This window comes from Amblyraja radiata, chromosome 9 (assembly GCF_010909765.2).
Source record: "Amblyraja radiata isolate CabotCenter1 chromosome 9, sAmbRad1.1.pri, whole genome shotgun sequence".
NCBI lineage: Eukaryota > Metazoa > Chordata > Chondrichthyes > Rajiformes > Rajidae > Amblyraja > Amblyraja radiata.
In genome coordinates this window covers 10,915,228-10,938,890 of record NC_045964.1, presented here as the reverse complement: position 1 = coordinate 10,938,890, position 23,663 = coordinate 10,915,228, and the positions used below count along the sequence as shown (strand labels likewise).

Below are 23,663 nucleotides of genomic sequence, written 5' to 3'. Positions count from 1 at the left end.
AGAAGGCTAAGAATACGTCTAAGTCTAGTTCAACCCAATTTGGCCTTGAGAGTTGAGCAAAAACAGTTAAGTCAAAAACGGCATTTTGACTCCCACAAAAAGGAGAGGTACTTCAAGCCAGATGAGCAGGTTCGTGTTCTCAGTCCTCCCAACAAGTCCAGTCAAGACAAATGGGATGTTGGGAAAATAGTGGAAGTGTGTGGAACAAAAAGATACTTTGTTGGAGTTGGACATAGAATCAAAAGTGTTCATGTTGATCAAATTATTCCAGCCAAAGATGAACCAAAAACTGAGCATGAAGTCCTAATCCCTGAGTCTTTATCTGAAAGTGAGTTGGAAGAGACCACTGTGATTGAAACACAAAGTTCAGTTAGTACAGACAAAGAAACAGATTCCTCTGGTCAAAGTCAGGGTACTAAAACAGAGCCAAACAAGCCCACAGTTGAGTCAACACCTTAACCTGTTACACCTGTTACTGTTCGACAATCAGGCAGGATCTGTAAACCAGTAGCCAGATTAGGATTGTAAATTAAGTAACTCACTGTATAAGTAAAACAAAATTGTGTAAATATGTAAAATAAATACTGGTTTAAATCGAGTATCACAACAAGAAAATTGTAACTGAGTACTTAGATTTAATACTTAAAAAAAGGGGAGCAGTGTAATGTATTTATACATATTTATGTATATGTTAATGAGTTGGTGTTCAATATAAGCAGGGAATATTGGGTAATAAATCTCTCTCTCGTGATCCAGGCAACCAGTGCGTAAGTTGTTATTCATTCTGCCATCCGGAATATAACACTAACCAGCTATAGATCCTTGTTTCCTCTTTCCTCTAGGGCAGTATACCTGAAATCAAGGGTGACTTGCTTCCACTCTGGCTCTGTGCATTCTGGGGTCGTTGTTGAGGCTGGTGGTAGATCTGCAGTCCCTGTAACAGGCGGTCAGTGGGGCGTGAAAGAGTAGATGGTTCAGGGGGAAGAGCTCTCCATCTGTGTTCCGTGGGGGAATTCAAGGTTCAACTTCAAATGTTTCTGATCCATGTCTAGCTTTAGTTTAAACATTCAGCATGGAAACAGACCCGTTGGCCCACCAAGTCCACACTTCTTCTTTTTCTTGCGTATGGCATGCACAGCCTAAAGTTGTAGTTCAACTTGTACTCTTTGATCTTTTTGTTTGTGCATGTTGGGTTGATTGCATTAGTCAAAACAGGGTGGACCACGTGAAGGTTGCAATCTCCCACTCCAGTCCACACTGAATGGCAGTCACTTGTCCAACCTAGTTTTGTTCTTTACTTTAGTTTAGAGATGCAGCATGGAAAAGGGCCCTTTGGCCCATCGGGTCCATGCCGACCATCATTAACCCATTCATCGACAACATTTTTCTGTATCATCCCACTTTCTCATTCATTCCCAGCACATTATGGTCAAAATTTTACAGAGAACCTACAAACCTGCACATCTTTGAGATGTGGGAGGAAACTGGAGCACCTGGAGAAAACCCATGGGGTCACAGGGAGAGTGTGCTAGCTCCTCATAGACAGCCCCCAAGGTAAGATCGAACCCCGGTCCTAGTGCTGTGAGGCAGCAGCTCCACCTGCTGCTCCACTGTGCCGCCCTGTGTGTGCATGTTGAGTGGACCAGGGCCTTGGATCCCTTACCTAGTTCCTCACTTTACAAACCTTTCCAAATTTGTGATATAAATTCAATTATGGAATCTAAATCGTTAAATTATTAGGTAGTTTACACATTGCTGTTTGTCTGTGCTTTAAACTTTGGCCTTTAAACTTTAGAGATACAGCGTGGAAACAGGCCCTTCAGCCCACTGAGTCCGCTCCAACCACAATGTTACATTGTACACTGGCCCTATCCTACACACTAGGGACAATTTACAATTTACCGAAGCCAATTAACCTACAAACCTGCTCGTTTTTGGAGAGTGGGAGGAAACCGGAGCATCCGGAGAAAACCCACACAGGTCATACGGAGAATGTACAAACTATGTACAGACAGCACTCGCAGTCAGGATCGAACCGGGGTCTCTGCCACTGTAAGGCAGCAAATCTATCGCTGCGCCACCGTGCCACCCTGTGCTTGCTGTATGGAAATGTACTGTTATTTCCTGCTTTACTACTACACTTCAGGAAGACTTCATAGGTTGTCAAATATCGCTGAAGTTGTGGAAGGCATTCTATAAATCCAAGTCTTTAAATTAGCAAGGCCCCAACATGAATTTGACTGTTTCTTTGACTGGTTGCTTCAGATAACGTTGCAACATACCAGAAACGGCTCAGTGCTGATAAACACATTCTTCAACTTAAATGTGGCATTCCTTTTTCCCGGAGCTTATTCACTCCCAGTGCACGCAGATCCCAATCATGCCATCTCGGAGCAGGCTTGTGGCTGATGCCGTGCCTGCAGCTCTGCACTTTATCATTGAAACCAAAAGCTGGCCTGAGTGGACCACATGCTGTTGACTTCCAAATTCTTTCAGATGTCTGTAGACATTGCTATCTGATGGAAATATTTTAGCGTGGAATGATCTTGGAGAATGGATTCTTAGGAGTTTTATTTTGGGATCTATGCTGGTACTTCAGTGTCGTACTGAGGGTGTGTTGCACTATCTGAGATGCTTCTTTTCAAGTGAGATATTAGAGCCATTATTCTCTATCATATCATTCCTTGCAATGAGTTTGGCATCTTGAATTTAGGTTCCCTTGCTGTAGTTACTGCTGAAAATATATTGTGCATTCCTTACACCTACTTCCCTTGCAAAGAGGTGATGTTCACGTGAACACCAACTGCTTGCTTAAGTATACATTACTGTTTAGTTTAGTTTAGAGATACAACGTGAAAACAGCCGACCAGCGATACCCATACGCTTCCACTATCCTGCACATGAGACAATTTTACATTTATACCAATCCAATTAACCTACAAACCTGTATGTCTTTGGAGTGTGGGCGGAAACCAGAGATCTTGGAGAAAACCCACGCTGCCATGGGGAGAACGTCCAAACTCGATACAGCCGGCTCCTATAGTCAGGATCAAACCCGAGTCTCTGGCGCTGCGAGCATTGTAAGGCAGCAACTCTACCACTGTGCCACCTTGCTGCCCCTGGTCCCAGGATATTATTAAAGAAAAACCTAGGGTGTTCTCTGCAATAACATGTTTATTTTACTTCGGAGTCACGTGAGTAACTACATGAAGAGCCCGCTCAGCACGCATGCGCGGCATTACGTTCAGCAGTGCAACAGCGGCGCATCGCGAGTCAGGCGCTCCCGCTACGGGGTGAAAGAACGGACCGTCAGGTAAGCTCTGAGGTCGGGTTTTTCTTTCACAGGGAGCCTTCTGCTTTCAGGCAGAGAAGAAAGGCTCTAGAACAAACCTGTCCCCCGCTCGACTCCACGGAGGAGCGTTCCATCTGGGGGGGGGGGGCAGCAACAAGGCGGTAGGACCGCTTACCCGGCGCTCCGCTATTCCCCGACACCGTGCCGAGCCCAGCCCGCTAGCGCCTGAGCAGCGGGCTGGAAGTAAAGCCATGGAAGAGGCGTCCGACCGGTGGCTTCCGACTTGTCGGACGGGGACGTCTCTCCACCCGCACGGGGGGAAAGACAGCCGCCTGAAAAGACCTGTTCCCCGCTCGACTCCACGGAGGAGCGTTCCATCTGGGGGGGGCAGCAACAAGGCGGTAGGAACGCTTACCGGGCGCTCCGTTATTCCCCGACACCGCGTCCGAGCCCAGCCCGCTAGCGCCTGTGCAGCGGGCTGGAAGTAAAGCCACGGAAGAGGCGTCCGGCCGGTGGCTTCCGACTTGTTGGACGGGGACGTCTCTCCACCCGCTCGGGGGAGAGACAGCCGCCTGAGCCGCTTGGAGCGGCTCCTGGAGCAGGAGATCCAGCGAGACGCGCTTCGTGAGGGGCGCTCTCGCAGGGGGAGTTCAGGCACTCCCTCCACAGTGCCTTCTGCACTGTCCATTGCTTCCTCCTTACCCGAGGGTAGCTTTGGTGACCAGGACTGGGCTGGTCAAGAAGAGGGGACAATGGCTGAAGATCTCCGGAGTATGCAAAGGGTGCAGGAACAGGAAGAGCTGCTATATGTGGTGGACCGCTACGTGGCAACCCCACGTGCAGGAGGCCGTTAAAGGCCAAACCAGCGGCCAGCATTAACCACCTCTCCAACAGGCCCCTACAGGAGAGGTGGTCAATAAGGCTTTAGAAAACTGCAGAGGATCCTCAGGCTCCTGACGTCAGCCATCACATCGTTTGCTCGTTCCGTGGACAAATACGGAGATGACCACAACCTTCGTAAACAAATCATAAAACCTGCCATAAAATCCTAAATTTGCGGGGTTGTGCATACCCCAGCCACTGAGCCAGACCCACTGCTCTTTGGCAAAAACCTCACAAAGCATATGAAGGATATGGAAGAGGCTTTAAAAAACTTTCGGTCTCATGAGAGCAGGCCCGGGTCGAGCAAACCAAAAACAATAATTCCTAAGCAACAGCACCCCATCACGTCCATCAGTCGACGTCTACCATATGGGACTGGTGTAAAGCTCGAGGTCCGTATTTTATCCCCGGAAGTCTTCTTTAGACCAGGGCCCATAGCGGACCCCATGGAAAATGCGCCACCCCCCAACATCACCGCCACGTCAAACGACGTGCAAGACTCGTTGGACCGGCAGGAAACAGAACAATACCCATAACCATGGAGGTAGATGGGTCTGGTTCCTACCAGCATATAGAAAATAGGGGCTTAATACTAACAGGGGGGAGATTACACCTGTTCTAAGAAGCATGGGAGTCTATCACGAGTGATCAGTATATACTCAATGGCATTAGTGGATATAAAATACAATTCATACTAGAAAAATTGCCACCAGTTCAACATTCACCCCAGAGGGTATTTTCCCTCTCCGTTAGAGAAACGAGAGGGACAAGCTGAACTGGTGAGACTAATTACAAAGGGTATCATGGGAAAACATGAACCCTTGGAATTCGTATCAAATATATTCACTAAACCCAAAAAAGTTGGTGTATGTCGCATCTTCATTGACTTAACTTCACTAAATATGTTTGTTAAGTATATACATTTCAAAATGGAAACGGTTGTTCCTGCCAAACAACTAATTTCCAAAGGATACTTCATGGCAAGCATTGATCTTAAAGATGTTTACTATTTAGTACCATTCACAAGGATCATTTGAAATTTACCTGGATGGGGCAGCTATGGCAGTTTAAAGCATTACCCAATGGGTTCACATCAGTCATAGATTATTCACCAAGGTACCAAAACCAGCTCTGACAATATTCAGAAGACAAAAACATATTGTCATGGCATATCTTGATGATATCTTAAATAATAGGCAAGACCATGGAATTGACTATGTTAGCTGTATCAGCTACCAAACAGTTATTCGAAACCCTGGGATTGTCTTACATCCAGATAAATCTAAGTTGAAGCCATCCACAATCATGGATTACTTGGGCTTCACAATTAATTCAGTCTATGTGACTGTAACATTGCCAAGAGACAAAACAGTTGAATTGGCACAATCATGCAACAATTTAATGATTCGGACCTTTGCACTGTCAAAACTTACAAAGAGCAAAGGTACAGGCACCAAAACGACACACAGGTCATTATGATCGTGTCATAAAGTTACCCACTGAAGCAATATCAGAACTACAGTGGTGGGCAAAAAACGCTTGGCATAGTTTCAGCCCTATTATCATCACTAACCCTACGTTAGTTATCCAAACAGATGCCAGTGCTCAAGGCTGGGGAGCAACTAACTCTATATCCAGCACAAGTAGTAGATGGACTAACCCAGAGTCATCGTTACCACTTACACTGGGCATTAATTATCTAGAGATGTTGGGTGACTTTTATGGTTTAAAAGCATATGCACAAATATGCATCACTTGCATGTACGGTTACAAATAGATAATACTACGGTGGTGGCCTACATTAACCATATAGGCGGCATAAAATCGGTATCATGCGACAAGTTGGTCAACACAATTTGGCAATGGTGTGTCGAAAGACATATTTGGCTATCAGCAACTTACCTGCCAGGTAAGCTAAATACAGTGGCAGACACCAGGTCACGTAAATTTAATGACAACATCGAATGGATGTTAAACCCCCCAAAATTTGCAAAGTTATCAAGCAATATGGCACGCCAGATATCGATTTATTTGCATCAAGGCTAAATCACCAGGCACCTATGTATGTCGCTTGGGAACCAGACCCTGAGGCAGCAGCGGTAGATGCGTTCGCGCTGGATTGGGGAAATTCTTCTTCTATGCATTTCCTCCCTTCTGCCTCATCAGTTGGGGACTACGTACAATACAAATGGACTCTGCTTCAGGTATTTTGATAGTACCCGACTGGCCTACGCAGCCATGGTTCCCAATACTCCATGACATGGTTGTTGAAACTCCGATGGTATTCCCCAGTGACCCAGAGTTATTAACACCCAGTGTCGGGCACAAGCCACCCATGCCATGAACAAATCAAACTCCTGGGTTGCAGATTCTGCACAAACCACTTCTGGGGCTGGGATTATCAGAACAAACCGTCGACACCATGTCAGCATCCCTCCGAACATCCACTAAAAACAGCACTTGTCCAGCATCAAAAAATGGGAGAAGTACTGCTTGGATACAGGGACCACCTACTCAACCGCTACAGTTACCAACATACTGGAATTCCTGGCGAACCTTCACCACGATGAAGGACTCAGCTACAGAGCCATCAACACAGCTAGAAGTGCCCTGCCTGTCTATTTAAAACCAGCTCCAGGACAACAGGCCATGGGGTCCCACCCGCTGGTGGTCAAACTAATGAAGGGTATTTACAACTCTAACCCCCTAGACCAAGGTACACCCATATATGGGATGTCAGTGTGGTCCTGACATACCTCAGGGGATAGCCACCAGCCAGATCCCTCAACCTGGAACAATCTATGCTCAAAACACTCATGTTGATGGCACTTGTATCTGCACAGAGGGTCCAGTCACTACACCTATTGCGACTGGACAGCATGCTCACAGCTCCAGACCAGATCTCTGTCGTTATCCAGGGACTGATCAAACAGAGCAGACCAGGAACACCTAATCCAGTCGTGGAATTCCGGGCTTACCTGCCAGAACCACGGTTATGTGCCATGACCCACCTACTATCCTACATAGACACAACCAAAATATTCGAGGGAGATGAAAAGCCTTGTGGGTCAGTCATAAAAAACCTTATGGTCGGGTGACGAGCCAAACCATTTCGAAATGGCTCAAGCAGGTGCTAAAAGCTTCTGGGATAAACACTAACATGTACAAATTTTATTCCACCAGGGCAGCATCCACGTCGACGGCTAAAAGAATGGACGTGCCTATAGACCACATCCTGGCTACAGCAGGATGGTCGGGGGAAAGACCGTTCAGAAATTTTATAATAAGCCGTTGGCAAAACCTGTTTTATTTGCAGAAAAGATTTTACAGACTGCAAATATTTAATTTAAGCCCAGGGGAGCAATTTAATTTCTTTGTTGTTATTGTTAAAAAATACCATTGTGTTTTTCTACAAACAGATTCATTGGTTGATTACGATAACACACTTCCTCCCTCAAGGACTTCGGCAGTGCGTGAAATAATACCTGTTACACGGTTTGAAATCACAGAGCTTTGAAGTCTTCACGTAGTCACTCACGTGACTCCGAAGTAAAATAATAAGATTAAACGAGAACTTACCAGTTTGAAGTGTGATCTGTATTTTATGAGGAGTTACGATGAGGGATTACGTGCCCTCCGCTCCCACCCTCATTAATATGGGTCAAAATGTTAAACTGATGTCTCCTTTTCTTTACTATGTTTACTTCAATAACTGTGTCTATCTGTGATTCCACACTGCTGCTTTGAAGTATGCCGCGCATGCGTGCTGAGCGGGCTCTTCACGTAATCCCTCATCGTAACTCCTCATAAAATACAGATCAAACTTCAAACTGGTAAGTTCTCGTTTAATCTTACTATTTTAGTTCATGATGGAAATATTCAGCAGATCAGGCAGACTGTTTAGGGAATCAACGAACTTATCCCTTGACCACCCTTTTTTTACTCTACCAAAGACATTCTCTACACCCTCCTTGCACCTTAACAAGCTCCTTTTGTCTCCTTCACAGTTCTGCCCAAGGGTCTTTGACCCAAAATGTTTTTCTTCCCACAGATGCAACCTGACCAGCTGAGTATTTACAACATTTTCTGTTTATACTTTAGTTTTCTGCAATTTTTATTATTTTTTGTTTTGTTAAATATAAATTGTGTCAACATTATAGTTCGCGGTTGTGGAGATATAATCTTAAATAGAATTTAATGCTTCTACATGCGTTAATTTGTCTAAAGGATTTAGATTAAGAAAGTTGCATCACTTGATCTTTATCAACAATGAATGGATTGTTGTGGAATGAAAGTGTAATGAAGGGAAATTCCACTGAGATTGCACTGTGATAGATTCACCCTGTAATTAAAACTCTGAGACAGAGTAGCTATCATCTCATCTCTCTTGCTATCATCACATCTCTCTTGCTTAAATAGGATTTAAGCCATGTCATCTTTTACACGCCGGAAGGAATTGCAGGTGCTGGTTTAAACCGATGATAGACACACAATGTTGGAGTAAAAAGAGATATCTCACTATATCTCTACTCCTTTTCTCCTGCCTCTCAGTCTGAAGAAGGGTCTCGACCCAAACGTCACCCATTCCTTCTCTCCAGCGATGCCACCTGACCCGCTGAGTTACTCCAGCATTTTGTGTCTATCTTCATCATCTTTTATAATGAGCAGCAAACATTGGTTGAGATAATATCTTCTGCAGTATTTTAAAATCCGTCCATTGTACCTTGACTTTGATAATTAAGATCATAAGAGATCGGAGGAGAATTGGGCCATTCGGCCCATCAAGTCTACTCCGCCATTCAATCATGGCTAATTTATCTCTCCCTCCAAACCCCATTCTCCTGCCTCCACCCCATAACCCCTGACACCTGACACCAATTACGCCCTTACTTAGGGGGAGTAATTGGCCGCATGAGAGATAGTAAGTCAGAGGGACATGAAGGACGACTTTGACAAGTCCATTATTGAAGATCAGCAGATTGATCTTTTCGCCTCTCAACCCATCCACCCGACCTCCTGTCTGGCGCCCTGCCCTGTCCCATCTGGCGAACAATCTGCAGGTCCTGCATCACTCTCAACAGTTAAAGGCGGTAAGGTGGCGCGGCGGCAGAGTTGCCGCCTTACAGCGCTTGCAGCGCCGGAGACCCTGGTTCGATCCTGACTACGGGTGCTGCCTGTATGGAGATAGTACATTCTCTAGCAATGTTACAACATTTTGAGATTTTAAAAATCAAGTCTTTAATTTATCCCACCAGATAAAGCATAAAAAGAAGTTTAATTTGACACCTAATTCACTTTCATATCTTCAGTATTAAAGAAGTTATGGCCATTTTCATACTCGGAAATTGGCATCTTGTTCCCTATTGCGTTTTCATTGACTTAACACAAAAGCTGTGATCGAGAACATTTAAAAGCCCATAACTTTCTTAAAATTTAAGAGAACTGAAAGAAATGTTCAGATTATAGATTGAAGCATTCTGAAACAAATATGAAACAATCTTACTTAGATGACTTGAAATTAAAGCATATAATTAGTTAGTTACCTAATTGTAGCTAATTACAAAATTCAATTACTAGATCTAAACATCTATCCATTTCTTAAGAATAGATTAACATTTTTAAATAGCCTAAGTGTCCAAATAACATTCACACAAGAATTCAGAATATAACATAATTTTTAAATCTCATTGTCATGGGTTTATTGGCCAAATGGAAGGAATTTAATGTTTAATACCTGTAAATTAATGGCCATTTAAATCAACTTGCCTGTGGGATTTTCTGGAACGCGACCATTTGGAACGTTGAGGTTGCGGTGATTTTAGTCCCCATATCGGCAGCAAATACACTGCCGGTTCTTCGGGGGGAAAAAATCACCGTTTCGCAACTTAAAATGTGAATTAAATGCATCTTAAGAAACACTTTTATACATAAAAATAAACTACTTTCTTTTACCTGTCCCCTACATAAAATCCGGCCCCGTTGTCGGCATTGACGGCTTCAGAAGCTGATTTTAAAATCACTCCAGCAATTAACTTGTCGGGCGAATTTAAAAAAAAAAAAACACACAGAACGGTCGTCGGAACGATTCTTTAGCTAAATCTTGCACTCCAACAAATAAAATCCAGGACCAGGTCGGAACAAAAACGCGTTTTAACCCCGCCCCCCCCCCTTCAAACGCGCCAAAATCGCGCACACAGCCAGTGGCGGAATTGCAGCGCCGCTGAAGGTAAGTATTGTAACATACCTACATTTTCCCCATGAGTGCGTGGATTTTCTCCGAGATCTTCAGTTTCCTCCCACACTCTAAAGGCGTACAGGTTTGCAGGTTAATTGGCTTGATATCAATGTAAAATTGTCCCTAGTGCGTGTAGGATAGTGTTACTGCGTGGGGATCGCTGGTCGGTGCGGACTCAGGGGGCCAAAGGGCCTGTTTCCGCGCTATATCTCTAAAAACTAAAAAAAAAGTTAACTCAGATCCCACAAAGTTGAATTAGGAGCAAGTCACCCTTGATGGTCAGTGACTGCTACAGAGGAAGAATGCAAGGAGTTTATCCTGGACAATGCAATGAAGTTGCATTTCTACTTTGCTGTGCCGCAACTCCGAGCAATGACAGAATGACAGAATGCAAGAGAATGTCAGAAAATCACACAACAGTTAAATGTATCTGAAGAATGTATGTATGCGAACACTTAAAAAAAAAGGTAGTAAAATCTTGCATTATTTAAAATACAGACTTATTTTTCAATATTAACTCTTGAGATACTAGTTTTTGTTGGTAATAATAGGGCTTTTCCTGTTTCCTGAGCTTAGTTTAGTTTAGTTTAGAGGTACAGCACGGAAACAGGCCCTTCGGCCCACCGAGTCCTCACCGATCAGCGATCCCTGCACATTAACACTATCCTACACACACTAGGGACAATTTACATTTACACCGAGCCAATTAATCTACAAACATGTACGTCTTTGGAGTGTGGGAGGCAACCCAAGATCTCAGAGAAAATCCACATGGCCACGAGAAGAACGTACAAACTCTGTACAGACAGCACCCGTGGTCAGGATCGAACCCAGGTCTCCGACGATGTAAGGCAGCAACTCTACTGCTGTGCCACCATGTCACCTTCGTTTTCATTTTCTGATGAATTAGAGAAAGTTTTGGTAAAATAAAAGCAGAACATGTTGATGATGCTCAGCTGGTCAGGCAGTATCTGAGGCGAACAAGAGTAATAAGTTGTGTTTTAAATTGCAGGAAGTAGAAAGGTGGAGGGAATAACGTGAAAGGATATTTGAGGCAATTCCCCTTACCTTGTTACATAGTTTCCATCTACCCTGTATATCTCTCCCTCCTCATCCTGTATCTCTACCACAAACATACTGTCCAACTTTCAAAATAAGCATATTTTCTCAAGTTTCTATTTCTGATGAAAAGACATTAATCTTGTTATTCCTTGTTTCTCTCTGGGCTGCAGGGTGAAGTGGTGGGGATGGACAGGTGAGTTGGTGGGAAAGGTGGAAGAAACTCTCTATAAGAATTTTAAGGTGAAGGGGAAAAATCTAATAGGAATCTGAGGGGTAACTTTTTCACACAAAGGGTGATGGGTGTATGGAACAAGCTGCCAGAGGAGGTACTTGAGGCAGGGACCTTCCCATTGTTTAAGAAACAGTTATAGACAGGTACATGGATAGGACAGGTTTAGAGGGTTACAGGCCAAGGGTAGGCAGGTGGGACTAGTGTAGCTGGGACATGTTGACCGGTGTGGGCAAGTTGGGACGAAGGGCCTGTTTCCATGCTGTATCACTCGTTGACTCTAAGTTGATAATGAAAACTGTCTCGAACATCCTATCACAGACATCTCCTCATTCTACACAATTTAAAATAAAGTTGTTTTCTCACTCTTCCAGTTCTGACGAAAATCATCAACCTGATATTTTTCTCTCTGTACAGATGCTGCCTGTTCTGCTGTGTGATTTCAACATTCATTTTTTTATCTCGAGTTTGAGGCGTGTGCGGATTCTTGCTTCTTTATTATTGTCTTTGTTAACCCTGGTCTATTTTTACTCCACCTATCCCAGTCACAAAGGGAATGCAAGTGCCAGGCTTCACCTGCCGAGTGGCAGAACCAGTTTAAGGGGACGTGTGCCTCTAGCACCGATTGGTTTATTTTACTGGGGCGAGAAAGCAAATAGGATTGTAAACTCAGGAGCTCAGCAGGCTTTTCCAAACAACAAAACTGCAGTAAAATCAGAATCAGATCATCTCTTTTCAGTTTCGGCACGAAACGTTGCCTATTTCCTTCGCTCCATAGATGCTGCTGCACCCGCTGAGTTTCTTCAGCATTTTTGTCTACCAGCATCTGCAGTTCCTTCTTAAACATCTCTTTTCAGATATTGGTTTTAGGATATTTAGGGCAGCACGGTGATGCAGCGGTAGTGTTGTTGTCTTACAGCGCCAGGGACCCGGGTTCGATCCTGACTACGGGTGTTCATACGGAGTTTGTATATTCTCCCCGTGACCTACATGGATTTTCACTGGGATCTTCGGTTTCCTCCCACATTCCAAAGTTATGTGGGTTAATTGGCTTGGTATAATTCTAAATTGTCCCTAGTGTGTTACCGTGTGGGGATCGCTGGTCGGCGTGGACTCAGTGGGCCGAAGGGCCTGTTTCTGCGCTGTATCTCTAAACTAAAACTGAAACTGTCACTGTGGCCACTGTCTGGTAAGAAGGTGACAAAAGGTAGAACAATCAATCCCACGTCACCCATTCCTTCTCTGCCTGTCCCTCTGAGTTACACCAGCATTTTGTGTCTACCCTCGGTGTAAACCAGCATCTGCAGTTCCTTCCTATACAATCCACCCCACTCTCCATGAGGAGCTGATCTATCGGAGCCACTGACCGGGAATGAAAGCTGCCGTTTATAGTCAAGACACAAGATGGCTAAGTGCATGACCTTCCAAACGCTGGTGTCCTGGCATCCTTCTGTCAATAAGGCAGCCTCCACCATCAGCAATTTGGGCACCGCCAAGATTTTGTTTGTTGTACCCAAAAAGGCCAGATAGTGCAGCGGTAGAGTTTCCGCCTCACAGCGCCAGAGACCCGGGTTCGATCACGACTACGGGTGCTGCCTGTACGGAGTTTGTGTGTTCCCCCTGTGACATGCGTGGGTTTTCTCCGAGGTTTTCACTTTCCTCCCAAATTCCAAAGACGTACAGGTTTGTGGGTTAATTGGCTTGGTATAAAATAGTAAGATTAAACGAGAACTTACCAGTTTGAAGTTTGATCTGTATTTTATGAGGAGTTACGATGAGGGATTACGTGAAGAACCCGCTCAGTGCGCAGGCGCGGCATACTTCCAAGCAGCGGTGTGGAATCACAGATAGACACAGTTATTTGAAGTAAACATAGTAAAGATAAGGAGACATCAATTTATTAGTTTGATCCATATAATGAGGGTGGGAGCAGAGGGTACGTAATTCCTCATCGCAACTCCTCATAAAATACAGATCAAATTTCAAACTGGTAAATTCTCGTTTAATCTTACTATTTTACTTCGGAGTCACGTGAGTGACTACGTGAAGACTTCAAAGCTCTGTGATTTCAAACCGTGTAACAGTTCATACTTCACTCGCTGCCGAAGTTATTCGAGGGAGGAAGTATGTTATCGTAATCAACCATGAATCTGTTTGTAAAAACAATAATGGTGTTATTAACAACAACAAGACCAATTGCTCCCCCGGGCTTAAATTATATATTTTTTGCAGATTCTTTTTCTGCAAACGATACAGGTTCTGTCAGTGGTTTGTTATAAAAGTTTGGAACGTATACTCCCTAGACCACCCTGCAGTAGCCAGGATGTGGTCCATAGGCTCGTCCATCCTCTTAGTTACTGACGTGGAAGCTGTCCTGGTGGAATAAGATTTTATACACGTTAGTATTTACTCCAGCAACTCCCAGTACCTGCTTGAGCCACTAGAGATAGTTTAGCTCGTCACCCGACCATGAGGTTTCCTGTGGCTGACCCATAAGGCTTTTTCCTCTCCCTCGGTATTCCTTATTGTGTCGATCTCTAAGTGGGTCATGACACATAAAACGTGGTTCAGGTGGGTATGCCCGGAATTTCATGACTGGACCTGATGTTCCTGGTCTGTTCTGTTTGGCCAACCCTTGAATGGGCATGTGACACTATCTGGTGTTATAACCATGTTGTCCCATCGCAGTAGATGGGAGAGCTGGCTCTTTGTGTTGATGTAAGGCCACCAGCATGTCCATCTTCAGGGTAGGCTGTTCCAGGGTGAGTGACCTGGCTGGTGATCATCCCCTAAGGTATGTCAGGATTTCACTGACATCCCAATTTGGGTGTACCTATTTCTGGGGAATGGATTGATATACCTCTCCTGTATCTGATCACCAGTGAGCGGTACCCAAGTTGAGTAGGCTGACAGAACATGTCCTTCATTGTGGTGAAGACCTGCCAGGAGCTCCAGTACAGTTTTTGTTATAGTTGAATGTGTAATTCCTGTTTTGGAAAACAGTGTACCATTTCTTGATGCTCCTCAGGTATGTTCCCTAGGATATGCGACGGAATGCTGTCATCAGGTTGATAGTGCTGCTGATCCAAGCACAGCAATGGTCTTCCCAATTCTGCAATTCTTTTAATGACCATGTCGAGGATCACTGGGAACCATGCTTGTGGACTTGGTCCACTGTAATTTGCGTAGTACCCGACTGATGAAGCCGTAGTACCTATTGAAGAGGTAGAAGGAAAGGAAAACATAGAGATTAGGTTCCCCCCACCCCTCAATACGCGGGAATGTCTCCATTGCCGCTGCCTTGAGATTGGTTTCATGTGACGTAAGTTAGTACGTGGTGATTTAATTGGATATAAGGAATCGATATCTGGTGTCCATATTGCTTAGTAATTTCAGCAAATATTTTTGGTTTAAATGTATGTTTACAGTATTTAGCTCACCTGATAGGTGAGTTACTGATGGTCAACATGTTTGACGACATACGGTTTCCAATTGTTAATAAATTGTCACCTAATATCGATGTTCTCCGCCCAAGTGGTTTGGTATATGCCACCACTGTGATGTTGTTATCTTATAAACGAACATGCAAATTTGGTGGATTACTGAGCAAATGCTTCACTAGAATTAAGTAAGTTAATATATAACATGTTTAAGTCAATTCATATTGGCATTAAGTATTACAAGCTCAGTAACACACCAGGACACATAAGATGTTACTCAAAACAGGTGCAAGTGTACAACCATAATCCTTCCTGCCGATAAATTCCATGATAGCACTACAGATTAATCAATTTGCCCCCATATTACAGGTATGGAGATAGTTTTGAACACTAGTATCTCAGCTCATAGGAAAGGTACAAAGTTCAGTAGCTGGTAATGCTGCTATATCCCAATTACTTTGCCACGTAGTTGATTGGTGGTTAATGCACCATGACTGATAGTCTTAATGAATACCAGATAACAAAGTTGTGGATGGTCAACGTAAATATCTGGATATATATTTTGTGCACCGTTCCCAGAGGCACTGCAATACTGGGTCGATGCGTGGAGTGGACGGAGCAAGCCCCTATTCCATCTCCCTGTTCCAAATTTCAATTTAATATATGGTCCCTAGATAAGGGACGTATCAGATTATTAAACTGATAAGAACAGATACTACACTTGATCTTAGCCAAAAGGCCGAGAAGCGATGCAGCTAAAGCTGTATCCAAGGATAGTTTGTCGTTAATATATAGACATGCCATGACGGAATGTTTCTAAGTGTCAGGGCTAGTTGATTCTGGATAACTTTGACTTAAATGCCGCAACGCTCATAATGGTTACTGCATCCAGGTAATTGCGGTACAGGTGCACAACCTTTTATCCGAAGATTCAAATAACGAAAACCTCCGAATAGCGGCCATTCTTTCGGTCCTTGAAGAAAGGTCCTTGAAAACGTTCACCGAGGGCGGCCCGCAGAGGTGACAGCGGAACCTCCGGTCGGTCCTCGAAGAAAGGGGAACTAAATCCCCATTCATAAAAGAGAAGATGAGGGTATATTGCGCGGGAGGGTTAATAATTGACAATATGCTGCTGCCTGCCCGCTGAGTTAAAAAGTTCCCACGGTTGACTCACGATACACAAGGCAGATTGTCGCTCCCTTCAGTTTCACCTCACCTACGCCCCTCTGCTTCCCGGCCATGTGTGTGACCCCTTCCCTCCCCTCTCCAGCTCCCCGCTCATTGCACCGGCGCGGGGGCTTTGCACTGTCTTCACGTCGGCGATTGCAGCAGGACCGTGCTAGTCACCGGAGACGTCAGGACCAATTGGACACCGACCACCAGGCCCACCGCAAGCACGGAGATCCCAGAGACCCACAGCCAACAGCAGCCCAGCCCAGCCCCGCTCCAACTACAGAGGAACCTGGGTTGCGGATGACGGGGCGCAGCTCGGGGCGTCGTAGGGGCCCATCGGGGAGCGGCCACTCAAAGCCACGCCGGGCGATGTAGGGCCCTGCCCCGGTCTTGATGTTGGAGCCCCCGGCGGGCGCTAGCAAGTCCGCGGCAATTTACAGCCGCGCCGGGCGTTGTAAGGCCCCCCTCCAGGTCACTCTCAACCCCATAATTCGGGCGGGAGAAGTCGCCACTGCCGGTGCCCCGCAAAGCAGTCTCCCACCGGGGACCCGCGAGCTCCCGGTGTCACCATCCACCGGAGTCGGGTCGCAGCAGCTCGCCCCCGCAGCCCTCCACGCTCCGAAGCTGGCTAGCTCCACGGAGGTAGGTCCGTAGGTCCACAGCTCCCACCGCCGCCCACCGACCCCCAGGCCCACTGCAAGCACGGAGATACCAGAGACCCACAGCCAGCAGCAGCCCAGCCCCGCTCCAACTCCAGAGGAACACGTAGGGGCAGAAGCTGATGGTGTGCAAGGTACGTCTTGTTCTTGGGGTTGCGGATGAGGGGGCGCAGCTCGGGCTGTGGGCAAACTGCCACTTGTCGCCGTAGCGGCCCATCGGGGAGCGGATTCCTCTGGAGTTGGAGGGGGAGGGGGGTATTGTGCTGTTTGATCGCCCCCTGCTATCCCAGGGACAGGGAGACACAGCGGCTTTTTAGACTGGTGGGCAATCACTTCCAAAGTTCTGCCCACACAGTCAGTACACCTCTCCTACACTGCATTTCATACAAACATTTATTCTGCAAGAAAAAACGACATTGAAGACTCAAACTCGCGACCGAGTAACTGCCGGGATCAAGGCGCAAACTCGCGACCTTGCGGATATGAGCCGAGCACTCTACCACTGAGCCAGCCATTAAAATCTACGCTAAAAAATTTCCATTCCGAAGACCGACAAATTCTGAATTACGAAAAGTGTCTGGTCCCAAGGCTTTCGGATAAAAGGTTGTGCACCTGTATATCCGAAACTTATATGAGAAGGTACTGAATAGTGTGCATCTTCAAGGTCGATGTCTACCATAAAGTATCCTTGGATCCATGGTAGTAGTTACAAATCCCATGAATGGGTATACCTGGTGAAATACTCAAGTGGTTTATCAACGATGGTGCGACATTCACCATCGTGGGAGGGTAGACCCCTTGGGTGCTTGCTGAATTGGTGGCAAGATATTAATTCTATTCCCCTTGTATTTATTTTTTGGTATATAACTACCAAGAGTGATAGCTTCCTAACCAGGCGTGATTCACCCACCCCTTGTTAGTACAACCCTTAACCTTTATGTGATGGTAGGAACCATACTTATCTGTCTTCATTGTTGTTTTCTTCGGTTTCTGGTTCCTTGTTCTTGTAGGGACGATGTTTGTTGGGGGGTGGCGCATTTTCCCTGGGGCCTGCTCTGGGCCGTGGCCTAAAATGCTACGGGTTTGGCATGCAGGCCCCGAGCTTTCACCAGTACCATGAGGGAGACGCACCTGGTGGACACGTAGAGGTACTGCTGTCTGGTTTAGTGTGGTGCTCATTCCAGACTCTGCCCTCTTGTGCCGAATAGTTTGAACACTTCGTCCAGTTTTGTAGGACTGGTTTGGTAAGTGCCAGGTAGCAGGATCTGTGCTTGTGAGGTCGGCGTTCTCATAGTCCTGTTAATTTCATAGATTGAGGGCAGGTTTGTGAGTTCATTTGAGAAGTTATGAGGTATACCGTTGAACAGTAGGGTCAGGTGTTTTGCCGTACTACCCTGCCCTTCTGGAATGAGCAGGTGGACATGATAGCCGACGTCAGGGTACCAAATGCATTAAAAAAATATTTAGGTTAAATGCGCTGCTCAATGTATCCCGCAATAATGGCGGGCACTTTGAGTAAATGCAATTTAGGGGAGGCGTGATAAAACCAATGCCTCATGGCTACCTGTCTTGGAGAGGTTTTTTGGAAAAGACAGGTAGTAAGCTGGCCATCAGTTGAGACTGAAAAGCCATCTCGCTAGTGGTGGAACCACATAGCGGCCACACCCAGCAGCTCTTCCTGATCCTGTACCTCAAGCATACTCCCGATTTTGTTCAGCCAGTGACCCTCTTCATGACCAGCCCAGCCACTGGTCACCCCAAAGCTAACCACACTAAGGAGGAAGCGATGGGCAGTGCCTAGGCACTGTGGAGGGTATGCCTGAACCCTCCAGCGAGACTGCCCCTCACGTAGCGTGTCTCGCAGGAGCTCCTGCTCCAGGAGCCGCTCCAGCGGCTCAGGCGGCTGTCTCTCTCCCATGCGGGTGGAGAGACGTCCCCTCCGACAAGTCGGAAGCCACCGGCCGGATGCCTCTTCGGATGGCTGAACATCCAGCCCGCAGCTCAGGCACTAGCGGGACTGGCCTCGGCGCGGTGTGGGGATAGCGGAGCGCCCGGTAATTGTTCCTACCGCCTTCTTCTAGAGCTTTTGTGCCTTGTAGTAGCGAGAGCGCCCCTCAAGCAGCGCGTCTCGCAGGCACCTGCTCCGAGAGCCGCTCCAGCAGCTCAGGCGGCTCTCTCTCCCCCCGTGCGGGTGGAGAGACGTCCCGTCCCAAATCGGGAACACCTGCCGGATGCCTCTTCGGGTGGCTATACATCCAGCCCGCTAGCGGGCTGGGCTCGGCACGGTGTCGGGGAATTGCGGAACACCGGGTCGCTCCTACTGCCTGTTGCTGCCCCCCTTCCCCCCGACGGAAAACGTTCCTCCTCGAACGGGGGACAGTTTTGTTCCAGAGCCTTTTTCTCTGCCTGTAAAACACAAGCAGAAAAAGGCTCACCTGTAAAAGAAACCCGACCTCAGGATACTCACCTGACGGTCCGTTTCTCTGTTGCGGGAGAGCCTAACACCCGCTGCCGCTGTTGCACTGCTGGCGTAATGCCGCGCCTGCGCACTGAGCGGGTTCTTCACGTAGTCACTCACGTGACTCCGAAGTAAAATGTAATTTTATTGTCCCTAGTGTCTGTCTTAGAATTGTGCAGGATTGTCCAAGAATGCCCAAGAGTTGTAGAACTGCTCCTGAACTGCTGGTGTGGGACTTCAGGCTTCTGTACCTCCTGCCCCATGGTAGCAGCGAGAAGAGATAAAGGAGTATGGAACAAGCTGCCAGAGGAGGTAGTTGAGGCTGGAACTATCCCATCGTTAAAGAAACAGTTAGACAGGTACATGGATTGGACAGCTTTGGAGGGTTATGGACCAAGCGCAGGCAAGTGGGACCAGGGTAGATGGGACATTGTTGGCCGGTGTGGGCGAGTTGGGCCGAAGGGCCTGTTTCCACACTGTATCACTCTATGACCTGCCTCTGGCTCCTTCTGATGTGGCTAGGGGTTGCTAGTGCGAAAGTTGGGGGCAGCCATGTTAGAAGGTCCTGATAAAAGAAACTCATCAGTTCACACGAGGTAGGCTCGCACGCAAACTCATGGCCCAAACTCTCTTCACCACCTACTGTACCACTGGAAATGTGCTCATTTGCAATATGAGTTAGTTAGTTAGTTAGTTAATTTAATTTATTGCCATGTGTACCGAGGTACAGTGAAAAGCTTTAGTTGCGTGCAGAAATACAATACTTGATTACAACCGATGCATTTACAATGAATAGATACATGATAAGGGAATAACGTTTAGTGCAAGGTAAAGCCAGAAGAATCTGTTCAAGGATAGTCTGAGGATCACCAATGAGGTGGATAGTAGTTCAGCACTGCTCCCTACCGGGTGGGGGGGGGGGGGGGGTGAACGACAGCCATTCCAAATTTGCTTTGTACAGATTTGTCCTGACTCCACTACCTTTAACTCGGCTCCCTTTCAGCTCTGGTCTTGTTGCAGGTCATCATTGCCAGGTCGCCTCTTGCCCCGTTTAATCAGTGCTAACCAGTCAGCAGAAAGACAAATCATGGTTAACTGTATTTATATTGTATTTAATTGCATTTATTGTGTTCATTGTATTTATGTTACATGATTAACAGAGGGACTCTGTGGAATTCCTACCGCCCCTGTCTGATATCCAAAAAATCCAATAACCTGTAGATAATATTCAATTCAGGGCCCGAACAAAGTGGTCTTATTGAACAGTGGCTGAATCCCAGTTTCTGCTTAATTTAAGGGCCTGTCCCACTTTCCCGAGTCCTCTGCCGAGTTGAAAGGACCTTAAAAAAAAATCAAGATTTTTGTGATCTACGAACTCCTCCTCCCGACTATTTTTTTACTCGTGGACTTTTTTGTCATGCTGGAAAAATCGGCCCGACTTACCTGATGCCCCGAGTACCTACGGCTGTCATAACGAGCCGCTACGATATATCTACGGACTCCTACGGACTCGCCACGGACATTCTCCGAGTTTGAATCAAGGGGAAAACTCGGGAGAATTTGTGAATTACCTCGTGAAAGTGGGACAGGCCCTTTAGCCTTAACTAACAACTTTTTAAAAGAACAGTCGTAAAACAAGACGGGTTGACAGACTTCGCTGGTTCTGCAAGTGGAGTAAATTGTTTCGCTAAATGATGCAAAGAATTGTAAAGTAGGTCATAATTATTACATTCTAAATATAACCAGAGATTTACCTGAAAGATAATAGAATTAGATACTGAATTAGCATCCGAACTTTCTATCTGTCAGTTCAAATTAAGTAACCTCACTGGAACAGAGTTATACATTCATACCCATTGAATGAAATACTTGGTATGTCAATAATTATCCACCCAACTGCTTAACTTGAGAAACCTGTTTATTTTTTGATGGGGTGGGGTGGGAAGAACTGGTCCTATTTGTGCTGATCAAGCCAGTTGATGGGACCAGTGTCGTAACTGATGAACTCTGCGTTCAGTAGGGTTGATGAGGTTTGTCGAGCTGCCTACATTGTAGCCCTCCCTCCTGGCTAAGAAACCAGTGGACAGCAGGTTGGGTTTTCTGAACCAACCATAGAGTGATACAGCGTGGAAACAGGCCCTTCGGCCCAACTTGCCCACACCGGCCAACATGTCCCAGCTACACTAGTCCCACCTGCCCGCATTTGTCCCATATACCTCCAAACCTGTCCTATCCATGAACCTGTCTAACTGTTTTTACTAACTGCCTCAACTATCTCCTCTGGCATCTTGTTCCATACACCCACCACCCTTTGTGTGAAAAAGTTATCCCTCAGACTCCTATTAAATGATTTCCCCCTCACCTTAGGCCTATGGTCTTCGATTCACCTACTCTGGGCAAGAGACTCTGTGCATCTACCCAGTCTATTGCTGATACCCAATCTATCCGACGCCTACCCAACATAGTGTCGGAGGGGCACAAGAGACTCCAGGTGCTGGGATCTTGAGCCAAAAACAAACTACTGAAGGAACTCACAGATAGACACAAAAAGCTGGAGTAACTCAGCGGGACAGGCAGCATCTCTGGAGAGAAGGAATGGGTGACGTTTCAGGTCGAGACCCTTATTCAGACTAGGAACTCAGCGGGTCAGGCGGTATCTGTGGAGGGAAATGGACAGACAGCGTTTCAGGTCGGGACCCTTCAATCTGAAGGAGGATCGAAACGATCACCCAGTCTATGTTTGGTCTCGCCGATGTATAAGAGTCCACATCTTAATTATTATGATAGTGTGAAAGTCGGGGGGGGGGGGGGAATTGGGGATGGTGTGAACGTCAGCCATTCTGAATTTGCTTCCTACAATTTGACCTGATTCTACCACCTTTAACTCATCTCCCTTTCTGGTCTGGTCTTGTTGCAGGTCATCGTTGCCAAGTCACCTCTTGCCCCGTTTGCTGCGTTTACGTTCACCATTCAGAACTCGGGCCTTATTCTTCAAGGTAGGAACTTCTCTGAGTTTAGAGCTCGAGTGATAAAGACATAAGATTTTAAATGGTTTCATAGTCAACTGTAAAACACCGTCAACTTTTGCAGAATGAAGGATTGACATTTTCTGTTCATCTTTACAGTCAATAGCATTTTCAGGATTAAAGGGATAATTTGGTGCGGTACAGGGAGTTTTGTGCAGGAAGGAACTGCAGATGCTGGTTTAAACTGAAGGTAGACACAAAAAGCTGGAGTAACTCAGCGGAACAGACAGGATCTCTGGAGAAACGACATCCATTCCTTCTCTCCAGAGATGCTACCTGAGTTATCAGCTTTATGTGTCAATCTGCAGGGAGAGCGTTCACAGGAGTAAAAGGCCTGTTTACTGATTCTGCAGTGTTTTCAGAAGTAAAGGTCTAATCGAAACTTTCCTATGGCTAATATCAATAACTCTATCATTGATTCTTAAGGAGCGCCATTTCTCACCATTTGCGATCAGCCTAACTACCTTTGACCCCCATGTTATCTTTATGCTCGTAACAAGTTTTCATTCACTCCCGATTCCATTTGCCGTGATCTTGATCAAGAGACAGCATCGCAGCATCCCATTGAAGGGTTTTTGAAAGTCCAAATATATTTTGCTGATTACATGTCAGGGTGAACAACCTGATTAAATAAGTCTGATCTCAGGCATATTTTAAACAACCTCTTCCCTTTCATCTGGAAGAATGCAGCAGAAACGAGCTTGCTGTTAATAAGGGAACTTAGTCCGTGGCATCTGCATGAAGTTAATTCTTTTCAAATGCTTCAACACATAAATTAGTGTGGCTTTCAAAGAGCGATAAGGAATATAAGTCAACAGAGGACATCATAAACTGTGGTAGACACAAAATGCTGGAGTATCTCAGCTGGACAGGCAGTATCTCTGGAGAGAAGGAATGGGTGACGTTTCGGGTCGAGACCCTTCTTTAGACATCATAAGCTGGGTTGCTTAGACAGCACCTCCAACTTTCAGTTGTTTGACATTCATGGTTATGTCTCCGTGACCATCCTTGCAGTCTGGAATTCCTTCTCCCTCCCTTCTCCACCATTCATCTTTCAAGCCACACTTGCAAGCTGGCCTGAAATGCCTGAATTTTTAACTTTGGAGAAAATGCAGTGAAATATTATAGTTTGCACAGAAGTTAAAAGGGCAAAGACACATCCTGCCCCCACTGATTACTCATGAAGCAAACCAACAGGTGGAGCAGG

The 23,663-nt window shown here is 46.0% G+C and overlaps 1 protein-coding gene and 1 non-coding gene across 2 annotated transcripts in view; one reads left to right on the top strand and one right to left on the bottom strand.

The window, feature by feature from the left end:
• rad51b (RAD51 paralog B) overlaps nt 1-23,663 on the top strand; it is a 529,843-nt gene that overhangs the window by 381,915 nt on the left and 124,265 nt on the right. Inside the window, exon 10 of the mRNA XM_033026658.1 lies at nt 22,348-22,426. Within this exon, the coding sequence (XP_032882549.1) occupies nt 22,348-22,426 (79 nt within the window). The remainder of the gene's footprint in view (nt 1-22,347; nt 22,427-23,663) is intronic.
• LOC116977359 lies at nt 15,700-15,891 on the bottom strand. The gene has a single exon (XR_004413206.1). It is a non-coding gene; the product is annotated as a U2 spliceosomal RNA (small nuclear RNA).